This window comes from Lagopus leucura, unplaced genomic scaffold (assembly GCF_019238085.1).
Source record: "Lagopus leucura isolate 7727_CA_CO unplaced genomic scaffold, USGS_WTPT01 Super-Scaffold_100035, whole genome shotgun sequence".
Taxonomy (NCBI): domain Eukaryota; kingdom Metazoa; phylum Chordata; class Aves; order Galliformes; family Phasianidae; genus Lagopus; species Lagopus leucura.
Window position 1 is genome coordinate 3,552,491 of NW_024962284.1, and position 17,261 is coordinate 3,569,751.

General features: G+C 37.3%; 1 protein-coding gene across 1 annotated transcript; it reads left to right on the top strand.

Annotated features, from left to right (window-relative positions):
• Positions 1 to 809: 809 nt before the first annotated feature.
• FSHB (follicle stimulating hormone subunit beta) lies at positions 810 to 1,640 on the top strand. The gene is made up of 2 exons (XM_042882748.1): positions 810 to 968; positions 1,404 to 1,640. Exons 1-2 carry the CDS (start codon positions 810 to 812, stop codon positions 1,638 to 1,640), a joined length of 396 nt encoding a protein of 131 aa, XP_042738682.1.
• Positions 1,641 to 17,261: the final 15,621 nt, after the last annotated feature.

Consider the following 17,261-nt stretch of genomic DNA (forward strand, 5'->3'; position numbering starts at 1 on the left):
AAACTTTTACAGAAATAGATTTCTCAGTCTGTTTCCAAATTATAGAGCGGCTCAGCTATCTCTAAATGCCAGGGAATAAAATCCAGGGAAACTTATAAAATGACATTGCGACAGTGACCTTCACCATCACTTCCTAAATCTGTTTTGATTTTTTTTTCTCCTCTTAACAAGACATGATCTCACTGTCTGACTGAACACTAATCCCCTTTCACCAAGTACCAAACTAATGCTTGCTCCATTAACGCACAGCAAATCCTCTGGGTATACATTACACACGATTTAGTATAAAAAGATAAGCTTGGGGCTTTCTTCTCACTACAGCTATTATCAGGAAGGCACAGTATTCTACTAGAATACAGGTGAGTGTTCATCAGATTCTGATTTAGAAATATTTTTTTCGAATTGCAAACGCTGCATACAATTAATTTCTTTTTAAAATCAGGTTACCCTTTGCTCTCTTTTTCCCCCTTGTTTCTTTTTCTTTCTCCTGAAAAACAGGACACATTCGCTATACAGAAACTTAGAGAAAATATTTCATTGAAAGTGGTATGTTGCTCAGCTGCTATTGCTCTGCAAGGATTGCTGATATACGACTTCAGTTGCTTAGGAAAACCTATACATACACAGAGAGATCGACTTAATAACTTTTCCCTCTGTTCTCACTGATCAGAGCTGTTGCTGAAGGTTTGCTACAATAGAAACACTTGATTGTAATGTAAAGACTTAATTTATCTCTGCTATTAATACTTCCTGTAAACAATAATTACACATTCTGACAGTACAAATACACTTTCTGCTTTGTACACAGGATGAAGACACTTAACTGTTACGTGCTTTTATTTTGCTGGAAAGCAATCTGTTGCTATAGCTGTGAACTCACCAATATTACTATAGCAGTGGAAAGAGAAGAATGTGAACTCTGCATTACGGTGAATGCCACGTGGTGCTCAGGATACTGTTTCACAAGGGTGAGAGTCATGAGCTTAGTTAAGTATTCGAGTGAGGTATGAACAAGCTGTTTGTCCAGTTTATAATGGACATGATCAAGATTAGCCTTGTGAAACAAAGGGCCGAATAACTGCTCTGTTGTTTGATAAGAAATTAAATGCACATTTGGATCTTTATTTGGCTGCATGCATTACAGTCACATTGTATAACTAGAGCTGGAAGTATGATCCTCTGGATCACTGCTTTCTGTTCAGTTTGAAAAATGAAACCATTGGCCAGTTCTCTTGAAAGAAGAAATATATAGACCCATAGATCCAGATACTTTTGATTTCAGTGGGATTTTCCCCACTATTTTTATTAGGTTTCACATCAGGTCTTTTATCTACTTTGTGAAAATGTGGCATTCTTCTCCTTAACAAATTTCAAAATAAGTATTTCTCTCTCACAATTTTCAGGATCCAGTCTACAAATATCCACCGGTCTCATCTGTTCAGCAAATATGTACCTTCAAGGAGGTTGTGTATGAAACAGTGAAGATCCCTGGCTGCGGTGACCACCCTGAATCTTTTTACTCATACCCAGTAGCTACAGCGTGCCACTGTGAGACCTGTGACACTGACAGCACCGACTGCACTGTGAGGGGACTGGGGCCATCCTACTGCTCCTTTAGTCACAACGGAAGCAATCAATGAAGGGTACTCGATATGGCAGCTTGGCTTTAAATTTTCACTTCTAAGTAGATAAGGGAATTGCACAGGCTGAGGCTGAGTTAACAGACAAGGCTACTGAGAAACTGCCAAGCTTGAAACAAAAATTTTTAAGGCCAAAATGGAGAGCTACTGATTACACGTCTCTTCAGCCCTTCTCTACTTTTCCCATTGTTTCCCTTAAAGTCATTTGCACGAATGTACAGGATGCAGATTCTGTCTTGCCCACTCTTCTTTATTCCATCTTCATTCTTTATGTTTCTTTATTTCCACAGCTTAGTTCACTTAGCTTATTCCATACTATCTTATGCTTTTAAAAACTTTATGATGCGCTCATTTCCATCTCTCCTCAGAACTCACTTATTTTAAAAAGCCTTGCAGCACCGATTTTAATTACAAGCAACATCCATGTCCTTACTGTCTAAATTCTAGTTAGACTGGAAACCTCTTTTAGCTGAGATTCTGACTTCTTTCAGCAAAATACTTCATGCAGTTATTACGCTCTGTAAACAGTAACAGCATGTTTATTTAAGAGCCAAAAAACCTATGTTCAAATGTTGAAAGTGACCAAACTCTTCTGCTTTCTCATTAAGGCTTGCTAGCTCTGGCTCAACGCCACAATAACAAATGACACGAAGGCTATCCAGTTAATGCCTGGCTAACTCACTGCTGTGCTGTCAACCTCAAAAAATTGTGAAATATTGCCACAAATCTGAAATTTGTGGATTTTCTCTCATTATGCAACAAAACATAAGAATTATTTTATTAGAGGAGATTCACAAATGAAACGGGGATAAATCTAGAGAATTTAGAGAAACCGGACCCTGGCAGGGCAAATCTGGAGTCAGAACATACATTGCAAGTAGTCTGCAGTAGTGCCTCTGAGAACAGAAGTTTGTACAGCTCTGCAGCAACCTAATTCTGCAGTGACCAAAATGAATGGGAAAGAGCGGGACTGAATCAGAATGGAGAATTACCTCTGGTCTGAAAACTACAGAATTCAATCTACTGAAACAGTCATCTACACAGATACACAATGAAGAGCAACCAGTTCAGCAGCAGTTCTGCACAGAAGATTTGGAAGCTATACAAGGAGAGAATCAGTTAACAATACCATACTACTATGGAAAAGCTGATACAGGGTACAGGGTAGAGCCAACAAGATACAACCTACTTCCACTATTCTGTTCAACCTTCTGAGGACCTCAACGAAGATGTTATTTCCAGTTCTGGACACTGAACTTCAAGGCACTGAGTAATTGGAGAAAGTCCACAGAATAGAACTAACGGAGGCCAAAATAATGTGTCTTAATAGAAAAAGGGTTGGTGTTTTTTTTGTTTTTTTTTCAGGTGTAGCTGTTTTTCTTAGGGGTAGAAAGATCTGGGGGAAAAAAAAGTGGAACCGTTTACATGCTTGAAGACTATAACAAAAAGAACAGTCAGTTTGCCATGCTTACAGCGAACAGAACAATGAACGTCATTAGCAGATTTCTCAAAAGGAAAAGACAGCCACTGTCTTATTTATTTAGAAATAAATTGTCAAGGAGGTGGGGAAAAGAAAGAAGATAGAGGGGTATCTGTGCAGTAGTGACAGAAAGAACAAGAACTTTAAGACCATGTAGGCCTATTGGGAATAACAGCAGCAATGGTAACCTGTCACGATGTAGGGAATGTGGAAGTTCACTTCTTGAGGTACTTTCCAATACTATTTTTGTATTACTTGACCAGCTGTCATGTCTGCTTTTGAGATCCTTACAGAAATGTTTATCTGAAGGGCATTTGTCTGATAGTGTGGATCACTCTTTGTATAGACCTTTTAATTTATTTCATTTGTAATTTTTTTTACTGTAAGATATGAGCATTCTTTACTTTATTTATGAGATGTATCATCATGGACATTGACTTTGGTGCACTGAAATTTTAAAAGTGGTAAAGAAACAGGTAAATGAAATTGCCTGTCATTTCAAACAAGAGTTGACCTTCAGCTAAATCCAAGCATGTTGCTCACGTCGGGAATTATTCAATTCTGGATGAAGGAATTCTGAATAAAAACTGTGAAACAGAGTAGCTTGCACCAAAAAGTAGGAAAAGTATGTGTTCTCAAAGTACATCTGTAAGCATCTGTACTATCTGTTGTACATTTTGGAAAAATAAAAATAATTTTATTGTAATTATATAATGTATGTCTGTCTTTATAAGCCAGTTAAAAAACAGAGTCCTTCTCTTCCACTTCATTACACTTTAAATCACATCTGCACGCCTTCCTCATTTTTTTCATGCAACCAGTACCTCACATAGGCTGTATGGACATTACCTAAACACATCTAAACATTACCTAAATACAGTCAAATCACATCAAACAGATGCTTTAGCCTAATTCAATAATGTTATGATGAAACATGAAACAGGTTTAATAGCTAGAAGCGTGAATCAGAATAAAGGTTATTATCAATATTTTATTAAATGATAAGGATTAGAACTTCTCCAAAGCTGTGTCCACATCTTGCACAAATTAACTTGAGTCTGAAAGCAAAAGTTATACAGATCTTCCTTTGTCAGACAAATACACCTACGCATTTTCATTTTGCAAAGGAATCTAATCAGAATCTCAGTGCTAAGACTATAACAAATGCAGTCAAAATAGTATACGTCAATAACAGAAAGCTAGCAAAAAAAAATCTCCTAATCCTGCATCACTTCAAGCTTCCAGACTCTCACTTATGAAGCTTATAAAACATGCAAGTCCCACTTGAAAACTCTTTTTTTAACATTAGTGAGCCCAGAGTGCATACCTCTACTTATACGAAACTAGCATTGATATTTTCCTCTGAAATGAAATCCATTGCACAACAAGTCAAGAATTTGCTGTTTGAATTGCAGACATTTCAGTACCAGCACTTTCACTGACAAATTCAGTGATTCTTGCAAAAGGCTGGCATGACTCGAAGATATCTTCAGCTACCTTAAAAAGTCTGACAGGCTCAGGCTATATCTTATCAAAGCTCACTTTGCATTTAATTCCTAACAATGGTTTAATTAAATTTAATTTTCCATCAGTATTTTTCCAAAAATTAAGGCTTGAGGTTCAAAGTAGATTTGAGTTATTATTTAAGAAATTTATTTAAAAGGTAGTACGATCCTTGCCTAGTTCTATCATGATGAATAGATAGCAACTGTATCATGAAGTGTAAGTCTCAGTTTGATATACTGCTAAGTAATAAATTGGCAGGAAAGCTTTTAGACACATTCCTAAGAGATTCGGGAGATATCCAAAAGTTCTCACTATGGACTGACCCTTTCCAATGAAATCAATAGGTAAGCAGTTTTCAGCTTCAACTGAGCTTTTAAAAAACCTCACATGCATTCTACCTTTAAAGGTAGGCCCTGCAAAAAGACCTTCTCACATGTCAGATTTTAGTGACCAACTTACAGAACCTAACTTTCTAGAGAAATCCCATGCCCTGGGATAGTAAAATCTAAAATGGAATAACTTCTCTTCACTCTTATACTATTTATTTACTCTCTTACATAAAATTATCTCTTTTCTTGCATCACCATGAAAGTAGGAAACCTGGAAAACTATCCCCCTCGATGAACACAGAGAGCATGTAGTACACAGCACTGAACTGTTCCTTAAAGACCTTTGAGAAGGACACGATGTAGGATTCTTTGTGTTGTCGTTAATTGAGTCCTTCAAATACTCAGATGTACAGATAAACTGCAAATAAAGATTATTCATCTCTGCCTCCGCATCTATGAGTGAATTAATATTTTCTATTATTTATAATGCAGGCAGTTTGACCTTGATCTTACAAGTGTCTGTGCCTGTTGTGCATCTGCAGACGAGATGGGAACATGAAGTGCTGCAGCAGTATTCATAGTCCTGCTAATTGAAAAGACTATTTAATCTCAACTGCCTTTAAGGTGGAAAGCACGCCCTGGTTTTACAGAACAAAGAAATACAAGTTCCTCACAGTTAATAAAGCATCAGCACAGCAGTATCATCCCACTCTTGTTAACACTCAGCTATTATTCCCAGCCTAAGAACTGTAAATCATCCCAGTTTAAAACAAATTGTCACTTGTCTGAATAATTTTAGCATATAATGGAGCTCACAATATTTCTTGCCAGAAGTGAAAAAAAATAAATGAATGTTGTCATCTGGTATTAACCCAACTGAGGCACAAGAACTTATTAGACATCAACAAATCCTTCAACAAATATAACATGAGAGAGAACCAAGTCCAAATAACAGGTAAAAACCAGAAATGTTACAACGTGGGCTTGTACATGCAAGGTTGAGGCTACACTAAGGCTATTCAAATGGGAAAAGTAAAGACAAGTGAGAGAAGGATTACTATGCCATATTCCTCCTTCATCCTCACACCTCAACAAGCACATTTTGCTTTGTAAATACAAAAAAACTTTTAGCCACACACTTCATTTTCATTAAGAATACAAATATCTAACAGCATGGTTGAAGATTAAAAATAAAAAAAAAAGAGAGAGATAAAAAGAAAAGAGTTGAGCAGTTAGTCTGAAAAGTTCATTTGGAGATGGTAGCCTTGAGATTAGTTGTTTCCCTCCTCTCAAGCAATAGGATCTATAGTTTTTTTTTTTTTCTTCTGTGTATCTCATGTTTCTCTTCAATTTATGTTATTAACATAAGCTATCAAAGCCTTGGTCTTTCAATATGACTTATACTGATAGACATTACAGCAGCTCACAAGGTTGCAGTCTGGGAAATATAGCAAACAAAGCAGCAGGGTTAGAGAAAAGACATAACTTAGAAGAAATCAAATGTCAGTGTATTAATATGCGTAGGTGGGGAGGAGACAGAATTAACTAGCTCTGCTTTACAATCATTAACCACTGGTTTTCTTTCCTATAACATTCAAGACATAAGGTATTCCAATAGCTTGTGGAAATATATTTGAAGAATTTCAAAAATCCTGCTCTATTTACTTAAAGTGTCATTCCGACATGATATCAGCTTTCATTGTCCCCTTCCCTCATAATACAATATTGACAGACCTTGGTTTTGTGAACTGTGGAAATTCCAAGTCAGAACACGATGATAACGAAGAAAAACGTCAAGATTCAAGAAAGAAAACTTTTGGTTCAGACACTGTCAAAATTTTTGTCAGTGAGGCAAATGGTTAAAGACTCTATGCCCTGGCAGCACTGCCTTCTCCAACCAGCCTTTAAGAACATGAACAGAATGATTCCATATAGCACAAAAGCATGGTCTAATTTCAGCCAGCCTGGTAATTAAGAAACAATAAAGACAGCTTAAAATTAACTCTATCCCCACTTCCAAGTGGTACCAAAGACAAGTCTGCCAAACAGATAAATTTCTTCTTCAATGTAAGATTTCTCCTTTTAGAATAAATAACTCAATAGTCATAACAATTCTCAATCACATGCAATGTAATGCTTTAAATGAAAGCATACATTTCTTCTTCAATGTAAGATTTCTCCTTTTAGAATAAATAACTGAATCTTCATTACAGTGCTCAATCATGTGTGATCTAATGCTTTAAACAGGAGGCTGATTTCCATCATCTGTGCGAATGCATACAACTTTACCACTTTGGCCTTGTTTATGCAATCTATCCCTAAGACAAGCAGATCCTGATCTACGAGTAGCTGGATGTGTTCACATACTTGGATTATTATGTCGGGAACTCGAAACCACTTTATGCTGTGATGCTTAGTTCAGGGACAACGTAAAAGCATTCTGAAACCAATTCCTATCTATGCACAATCTAATCAGTATTTGTCAGCGTGTGCAATAAATGGAAGACTGTCACTCCATTTAAGCTCAACATAAGACCGAGACTTTGGAATAATGAAGCAAAGCTTTTTTATGGGCAGTGGGCTGTCCAGTGTGGGTAAGAACCACACTGATAAATAGAAGGTGCCCTGCTCCTCCAGGGTTGGAGTTCAAACACTTAAAATGTTCTGGATTGATCTGAGAAGTACTGCAGAAATGCTGCTTCAGCCTGGAGAAGAGAAAGCTCCAGGGAGATCTGATGGTGGCCTTTCAGTATAAAAGGGTCGGTAAGAAAGAAGGGGATAGACTCTTCAGCCAGCCCTGTTGTGACAGGACCAGGGGAAACGGTTTCCAAGTAAAAGAGATTTAAATGGGATATAGGGAAAAGGGTTTTTTTTTTTACCGTAAGAGTAGTGAGACACTGACACAGGTTGCCCAGAGAGGTGGTAGGTGCCCTGTCCCTGGAGACAGTCAGGGTCAGGGTGGATGGGGCTCTGAGCACCCGAACTGTAGGTGTTCCCATTCACTGCAGAGGAGTTGGACTAGATGACCTTTAAGGATCCTTTCCAACTCAAACAATTCTGTGCTTCTATGATTTTAAGGCATATATTCACGCAAATACCAATGAACACCAATTTATACGTTACTCACACTGACTACTGTATATTTTAACACCATCAAAGTTATTTTGTGTTGCTTTCATGCAGCAATAACCCATTATCCTCAAACTTATTTCAATTTATCCTAATCAACCTACATGTACCAAAATTTTAAGCAGAAACACGATGATAAGATAAAGATACGTGTGATCATTGTGATCTTCCTCATGGAAACACTACTACCCATAGCACTCTGTAGCATCTTTAATATCACCTAGTAGAGAAATAGGAGTCTAGAAAATTATTCAGCTTATTATCATCCAGTCACTTAACTCTCTTATGCAGCGATAAGAAATACACATTACCTGAGAACATGCATCTCTAGCCACATTTCAGTATCTAAAGGGAAGCTGTAAGAAAGAAGAGGACAGACTCCTTAGCAGGGTCTGTTGTGATAGGACAAGGGGAAACTACTTCAAACTAAAAGAAGGGAGATTTAGATTGGATATAGGAAAAAAGTTGTGGGTTTTTGTTTGTTTGTTTTCTTATGGTGAGGGTAGTGAGGCATTGGAACAGGTTGCCCAGAGATGTGGTGAGTGTCCCATCCTTGAAGACATTCAGGGGCAGGCTGGACATGGCTCTGAGGGCCTCATCAAGCTGTAGGTGTGCCTGTTCATTGCAAGGGAGTTGGGCCAGTGACCCTCAAAGGTCCTCTCCAGCACAAACCATTCTGTGATTCCATCATAAATTATATTTAAGCTTGTCAATCTTACGGGAAAAGCAGAGAGAGAGGATGAGATGAATCCTTCCCCACAAGTGCCCAAGACAGACATTTAAGGCCAGCTGAATTACCTTTTGGAAGCAATCTTCTTTCCTCCTCTTTTTTGCACAGACTAGAAGAGGAGCATAGGTTCTCACTTCAGACCAATGAAATGATCTTTGAAGATCCCATTCTTAACTTGTGCAAATCAGTTCTACTCATTTCAAAGAAGTTACCTCAAAAACCAAATCAATTTTTCTCCTGTTTTCTAAATAAGACACTCATCTTCAAAATTACTTTAAGTAACAGTAAATAAATATTTTTAACCACGAAGAGAAAAAACACGTAGACAGGCCACTAGTCTCTAAGTCATCTAATTATTACCCTTCTCTATAGACTGTGAGCAGAAACTCTTCTGTCAAGCACCACTAACCAGATGTTACATTCATTAGAGATAATAAATACGCAGCAGTGTGACAAAGATTCAGCTCACCACAATGTGAGCATCAAACATTGCCTCTGAGAACAAGCACTGTAGTAATGGAAAATGTGCTGCATGGAATGGTCTTACAGGCTCACGGAATTTTTTTTCCCAGAGCATGCTTTAAGAGAACCATGAGGGCTAGAGGAATTATAGAGTATTCTTACATAGTATTTGAAGAATATCCACTTAGTTTGGCTTGTAGTTTCTAGACTGATATTGCTTTCGTAATAAAAAATAATATAGAATGAGAGCAAGCTTGGGAACAAACATCAGAATAACTAAGCCTCAGTTATGATCTTCAGTGCTAAAGTAGTTAAATACCCAGCGGTGTGAGATGCCCTTAAATAATTCAGACCATGTTCTTTGAGTAGATGTCCAATTTATTAAATATTCAGTAACACTTTGAAGACTGGAATAGTGTCAGATCTCAAATTAGAAAATTTCCTTTTAATGTTACTCTTGTGTTAATTTCTGTCATATTATTTCAGGCTATTTGCCACAACTCAGGCTAGATAATATTAATAGTATAAAAAAGGTTCTTCTTTTTTATTGACATGTCAGTGTGCTGTCTAAAAGAAATAAGCAATTCTGTATTTCACGTGCAGCTCCATTAACTTCAAAACAGAAAAAGTGACCTGGCCATGGATACGGCAATCAGAAAGAGAATTTTAGGACCTTCTTGTATCTAACTCTAGCAAAGCTGCATAGAAACACAGTTTGTATAATTATTCAACTGGTAATATTAATATACTATGCCAATTTATTAAAACTGTATCCATATACTTGGCCTGAATACAAAATAAAAGCTTACTGCCCATGAAAAGAAAAGGGAACAAGAAGATGTAAATGTCAAACAGTAACTCTGCTACTAAACAAAACCAGTTAATGTAGGTCTGCCAGGCTTTGAAAACAGGCAGTTATGCTGGGAAATCCCTTCCTGTCTTGGAACATTATTACACAAATCCTTATTATATGGCTCCAACATTGTTAAGCAAACTGCTGTGCAGAAAATACTGAAACAAGATCGTTCACACATCGGGAATTTTGTGCCGTAAAATGACTCTGCTACCTAAAATCTGCTACACTCTCCTGGCAAACTACATCCATTCTAGGATAAAATTTCCTGTTTACCTCAGTTCATTCCTAATGTTTTCATCCATGCAATAATTCTAAATTACTCCCAAGTTGATGTTGATAACAATTTTGCTTGTATGGGTTTCAGGTTCAGTTTGTACAGAGAGCAGATGAATCATGAATGGTTATCTGCAACTATTATCTAGAATATACCGTACTTCGAGTGGTCAGTCATACTTCTGAAATTGAATAGTTTAGATGAGAGATTCAGTGCTCAAGTGCTATTGATATGGTAGTCAGATTTCTCATATGTTTACCAGAGAGAATTCAGCAAGAACACTGAGAGAATAGGAATAAAAACATTGCTAACTCACCCTCACTGCTAGGGAAAGAGGAAAATACACAAGCTACAAATTCAAATTTGCATTTTATCTTCCACACTGGTGACCTTATACCCTAAGTATGAGTCTGTGTCTGATGTGAGTAAATCCCTCCAGATCAGAAAGAGGTAAATAAACTATATAAAGAAGCCACCACTGATATTTTCAAACTTCTACTGCATAGCACACTTAGGCTATTTTACTGCTGTTCTAGCAAGAAAAGAGAAACAGTGTGACAAGAAAAAAATGCTCATATGAGTAATGAAACTCACACGGTCTGCTTTCAATGTGAACACAAAGTAATTTTCCCTTTCAACTCTTCAGCTCAGACAGCCTTTGGCATTTGTTGAGCATTGCGTTTTGATTTCAAGTAATATTCTTCTTTGCTCAGATGAGTATGAACTTTATGTGGCATCTGCACTAAAGTAAAATTCATTGGCAAACCAAGGTCAGACAGATTTTCCCAGTGAACACCTGAGTTTCCAAAACAATTCACATCAACACATTGTAAGCAATCCTAATCTAGTGTTAGCTATCTAAATTATAATCTGATTTACTTTTTAGAATACAAATATGTCCTCAGGCATCTCACCAGAGCAAGCTGAGAGTCTGTGCATCATTTTCCTCAAGGCAGGCTCTGAAATTCTGCCTAGCCTATAAGATTTCCTGCTTCTTAAACGCATAATTATTTACTGAAAATGAGACAAAAATCACAAATGGGTTCTTGAAACTAAAGTACAAGACTTAAAAGCAACTGAGTGGGGATTTATCCCTGAAGCTTCACCTACAGGATTTGTATGCACATTTCTAGATCATACAGGACATTACATTTATGACACTGACATTTATCTAAATGTTTTAGTTATCTCTGGGACCTGAAAAACTTTATATATAAATGATATTGCATGTTCTCATCTTTCTGGCACCACTAAGCACAGATATAAATATGAAGTTTTCTTCATATGATCATTCCCACGTATAAACTCAATGTGATGCTCAACTGCTTAATTAAAAAGAGAGACTAAAACTAACTGAACATAGCTGAAGCACATTCAGTGACAAAATACACATACATATATTCTTTGAATACACATATACATACACACACATGTATATTCCCTGAGTGTATATATACATTCTTTCTGACTCTTCTTCATATCTCTCTTTGAAATTTTCCTTTGCTGGGCCAGTACATACATGAATATATTCATTGCACACGTTTATCAACAGTATTGTCTCTTTGAGACCTCCTATATATTTTAAAAAGTCATTTACAATTAGTTCCTCTCAGTACTACTTTAGCACTTGGTAGTTTAATCTAGCTCTTATGACGAGACAAATGTGCAGGTATCCCTCTGTGGCAAAAGGGATAGCACTCACCAAACCCACAGACAGAAGTTCCCCATTTAAATCTAGCGAATGTAAGTAATGTGATAACAATCCCACAAGATGGCACTCCACCACACTCAGCTGGAGAAATACTGGGCACTGCTGCTTGCTCTCTTGATTGCTTATTTACAGGGAGGATTCAATCCTCCCTGAGTCATCTGGAAATAGTGAGCATGCAGAAAAGAAATTGTAATTTCTGCACTTGAAAGTAACGTAACAAAATAAACAAAAGGAATGAGAATGCAGAACGGTGAAAACTACCATTTTTTCTTCTAGGAAACATGAAGCATCCACTTTGTAGATACGTGATGTGAACAGTTCTTGAGGTATGAGAGGCTGTTACTGCAGGACTGGTGCCATTACATCTCATTAAAGTCAACTCAGTCCCTACCAAAGACAATCCCCTAGCTGAAGCAGTGTTTTTTCAGTCAAGCTGACTGGCCATAAAGGATGCAAGGATAACATTCAGGTACTAAAAACTAGCGCAACACCAAAATGGGCAGTCAGCTCTGTGCAATTAGTCAAAGCAGCCAATTAGGCAAAGTAAAAAAACAAGACAAACAAACAAAAGAAACAAAACAAAAAAAAAACAACCCACACTTCAGTGTAATTTCAGTGCTCTCTTGAGAGTCAAATAAATTCTTTGAAACTTATTGGAAGTGCAGATGATGCATGCTGTCTCTGCAGTAAAACATATGAAAAGACCCCAGGGCATTACTGAAGATAAATCAGAAGTGCATCAAGATTATCTTCCCAGAGGCACTGGTAGGAAAGCAGTCTCGAAGGATGCATGCAGAGACAAAATCCTACAGAAAGAGGAAGATCCTATGAACTGTAACATCTCAGAAGATAAACAGGATCATCTAGGCTGTCTTTGGGCGTTCTAAGTCTTCTGCCCATTTATCTTGTTTTATCCTCAGTATTTTTAAGTAAAATAGATTGGCATCAGAGCTGTTTGGTATTTTTTAATTCTTGTCCTGTACAACAGCGCATGGAGTCCCAGAATCAGCTGTACAGCGTGCATTAAAACTTCCTATGCCAGAGGAGTCTCAGACCTCCCAGTAAAAAACACTAGAAAAACCCAGCTAACAATCTACGTCTTTCCCTAAGATCAAGTGATGAAAGAATCTATTAAAACAAACAGCCATGACATTTCCTGCTGTATAGTTATTTCATCTGAAACACTGCAGGCCCCATCTAACTCAAAGCTACCTGCTGACTTCAATGGGCTCTGGATCAAGCCTCAGCAGAGGAATACTTTCCAGTTCTCTTTAATGAGACACACAGTTGATTAACAGCCCTCCTGCCTGCTACTCTAATGGGAATGCTTTCATTTTTATGCTTCTCGGGGCTGCAGATATGCTTGTATGATCATCAGCAAGAAAACTTTAAAGAAAAGCTGTGTAACTGCAGCATCCCCTAGTGAATTTACACCACTCAGCTGTTACAGGAGATCCTATCATGAAATGATAGAAATGTTGGTTCCACGAGAGTGGTTGATCCTCTACGGTATCTGAGTATCAACAAAATACTGATGTAAAACAACCATTCAAGACAACAGTGTGAAAACAGGATGGCTTTGAAGACCTTCTGAACCGATCAGAAGTAAAGGAAGCTTAACAGAGACTGCAAAAAAGATATTCTTTAGCAAAGGATGAAATTTAAATGCTGATGGCTGTAGTTTAATCATATTTATGTTGCTACAAATCTAGAACAACTCAGTTTGAAAAATGCTTCTGCTTACACCTGACTACTGGAATTCTGCCCTGGGCTGCAGTCTTGTAGCCAGTCCTTAAGAAATATTAATAAAAGAACTGAAATCAACATAAAAATTGATAAATCACAAGATGCCTAAACTAATAAAGATAACCTATCTGCTAAAAGTTTGGAATTTACTTGTTTGTTAGCTCAGAGAGTCATAAATGTCTCTACACCTAAATCTACCCTTACTTGCATTGTAAAGAAGGAATGAAAAGCACTGACAATTGGATAACTGAATTGTGGGCTGGGATTTAAGCTAACACCAACGCATTGTTAAAAAGTGATTCCCATGAAAAAAAGGACGAATGACACATTTCTACTTACGAGGTCTTACCATTTTAACCACCTATGTTTTCACTTCTGACAAGCATACTTGCACTGTCTGTGCCACAGGGAAACATCCAACACAAGGTTGAGTTTGAATCCCTCATGCTTAACAAGCGGTAGAATTCATAATATATCTTAACTTTCAAAACCGCATAATGGCAATCAGAAAAAAAATAATCCTGTAGATGTAGACTTGGCTAGGTTTTCTGTTTTCGCCATGTTATTTTATTAGTGCAAACACTACTTCTCAAAATGCTGCTATATTTAAAAGAATAGAAAAGGGGACTTTCGCTTGCGTAACACTGTGACTGAAAGTACTGATAAAAAGTAAATGGGCTACTATTACTTATTGCCTTTGAAAATATCTAAGATGTTTGTCGCACAGAGAATTTGCCCTTCTCAAACCATTTCTCTTTCTGCCACCAATAGCAAAAAAAACACATTATTCCATGAATTATGCACTGCTGAGTAAATATTACTCCTGTTGCTACAGGAGACACGAGATAATAATATCCCATATTTTAACTACCATGAGTAGAAAAACTTGTCAGTGCTGTTTCGGCACACGTATCATGAATCATCCAATTAACCACTCAGATAGAACTCAGAACCTCCAAGAGAATCGAGTCCCTGTCACTGAGAGAAAGAGGTTTCACTTAGGTGACAACTTCAGCTGAATGGGTCTTATTTAACACATCTCAAGAGCATTTGAGTTCTTCTTTCAAGAGCTTTAGTGACATTTTTGAAGACTAAAAGGAGATAAAGAATTTGGCAAGCCAAACCATAACCTGGTGTAAATATGCTTCAGTTATCAAAGATTCCCGTACTTAAAGGAATTATTCTTGCATACTAATTACTGCCAATGTCCTTTCACTGCCAAGAAGAGTCACTGCATTCTACTTCAGAGCAGACAGAACTTAGCAGGAAGATTTATCTACAAGCTTCACCTGCGCAGCATTTTGAAACTGTTTGAGCTGTAGGCTGTTCACACAAAGAAGTCGTAGAACCATCAGAAAAAAATCTGCTGTTTTGGTAGCACATACCTTTTCAAATCTTCTGAACGTTGTTTGTTCATAGGAAAATGGTGGATTTTAGGAAAAAATAAGTGGACCAAGACTCTTAAAACTTAATTTTAGCTTATGACTCTGTTATATTTTAATATATTACAAAATTTTATTTGCGGATTGCATAAAATGAAATGGAGAAAGCTCAATCAAGGCCACAGCTCCACCTTGTTTTCTCTTATGTAACAATAGTGTGATTACTTTCTTTTCAAATTCTAAGCAGTCATTATTAATAAATGCCAATTTAAATCGTTTTGCTTCTGTGTGCAAGTCAAATTGGAATTGGTGAGCTTGTCCTTAACCTAGTATCTCTGAGCTGGTTATCTCAAAATCGTTTTCTGCTCACCTTCTTTTGTTTTCATGAAACAGTTGTTTTGAAAACAGAATGAGTACTTACAAGTTTGACACCATCACCGGTCTTATCTACTATCTTAATTCTTACATGCTTATATATCAGGCTCTCCTTCATGACAACATGCAAAAACACACACAAAAAAGTGCAGTTAGAGACCACAGAAGTGTTCTGTCGCACCTACTCAACAAATGGATGCCACTTTGTAAACTGAAGTGAGATGAATTTTCTCATGTTTACTTCCTGAATTTAAAATGTAACACTTTGCTGCTGCTTCTCAATTTTAAGAAACCAATGTACCTTCACCACAAGAAGGACCAAAGCCAGTTTTCTCATACAGTACAACTTAACTAAGCGAAATTAACAGGAGGGGAGAAAGACTGCACTATCTTCAGAGCTCTGATCTCTTCCATTACTGACATTTCTTTTGCTTCTGCCTTTTTCCAGCTGTTTACATCTTTGTGTTTCTACTCTTTCTTCCTCAATCCTCAAGTCTTATCTTGCATTCTCCGTTCATATCAAACCTACGTTCTCAGTGCTCCTCCATTTGTTCTGTCCCAGTTTGTTCTTTTGCTCCACTACTTTCTGTCCTTTTAAGTACTGGCAAATATTCTTTCTGCTCTAATATCTGCTTTAACTTCTCAGAGCTAAACATTTTGCAAAGCTCAGAGATCTCCCACAGGGTTGCATTGCACAGACACCAGTCTGCTTGTGCTTGTACTTAAAAAAAAAAAAAAATAAATAGTTCAGACATCACTTATTGCTTGGGGAGACAGTATGCAAAAACAGGCTGAAAGGGATTGGAAAGCATATTCATTTTCTCTATGCAAATGACCAGAACACATCTTTTTGTTAGGTGCGGTGCTAACTAGAGATTAAAGGCAGATGTGAAAATACTTGGTTGTACTAACCTGGTGGTATCCTTTTAAAAAAATAAGTTTCCATTTTCTGATGCTTTCCACTATTACTAAAAACTCAGTGTGAACATCCCAAACCGCACTGAAAACAAACTGTGAAATGCAAGTCTGACCTAACTCTAGCAGACTCTGATCCAAGAGAAGTACAGGGCAACCATATTTCACTTCACAGAATTAGTTTCCCTCTTCTTTAGTGCAGAGCCACCAAAAGAATGAAACACTGTGTAAAGTCCAAGTTACCTCATGGGAACAGGCACTGCACAAAGCCAAGGCTTCAGTGTACTCCACTGAATTATAACACTCCAAAGAGTTTGTGGCTACTAAAACAAACAAAAAAATAATACATTCGGAAACACAAAAATCTTGGTCGTAAGAAATTCTCCTGGGACAAACACTGGGGTTCCATTGCATACCATCACTTAAGAAGGCACAGATCTGAGATACGATAAGGCCACACACACTGGAATGTGCATCCCTTTGACTTTTTGGAAGTTTTGAGAAGGTTCAGGTCTTCAGTCCAAACTAAAAACATTTCCGCAACTCAGTGCCAGCCAGATGAGTGCACAGTGATATCATAACAATTCCAATTAAAAAATGTGCAGGACATAAAATTGACAGTTTAGCCCTTTGATGGACAAATTAGCTCAGATTGGGCCTCAAAATATATTTGCTGACCTATGTTCTGGACAGGTTTCAGTAGCTAGATCCAAACTACTGGATAAG

What these genes read in the sequence shown, in the direction of transcription:
- FSHB (XM_042882748.1), top strand. Translation starts at nt 810, where the DNA reads ATGAAGACACTTAACTGTTACGTGCTTTTATTTTGCTGGAAAGCAATC. An exon ending in CAGGATACTGTTTCACAAGG is followed by an intron (nt 969 to 1,403) that starts GTGAGAGTCATG and finishes CACAATTTTCAG; the next exon opens with GATCCAGTCTACAAATATCC.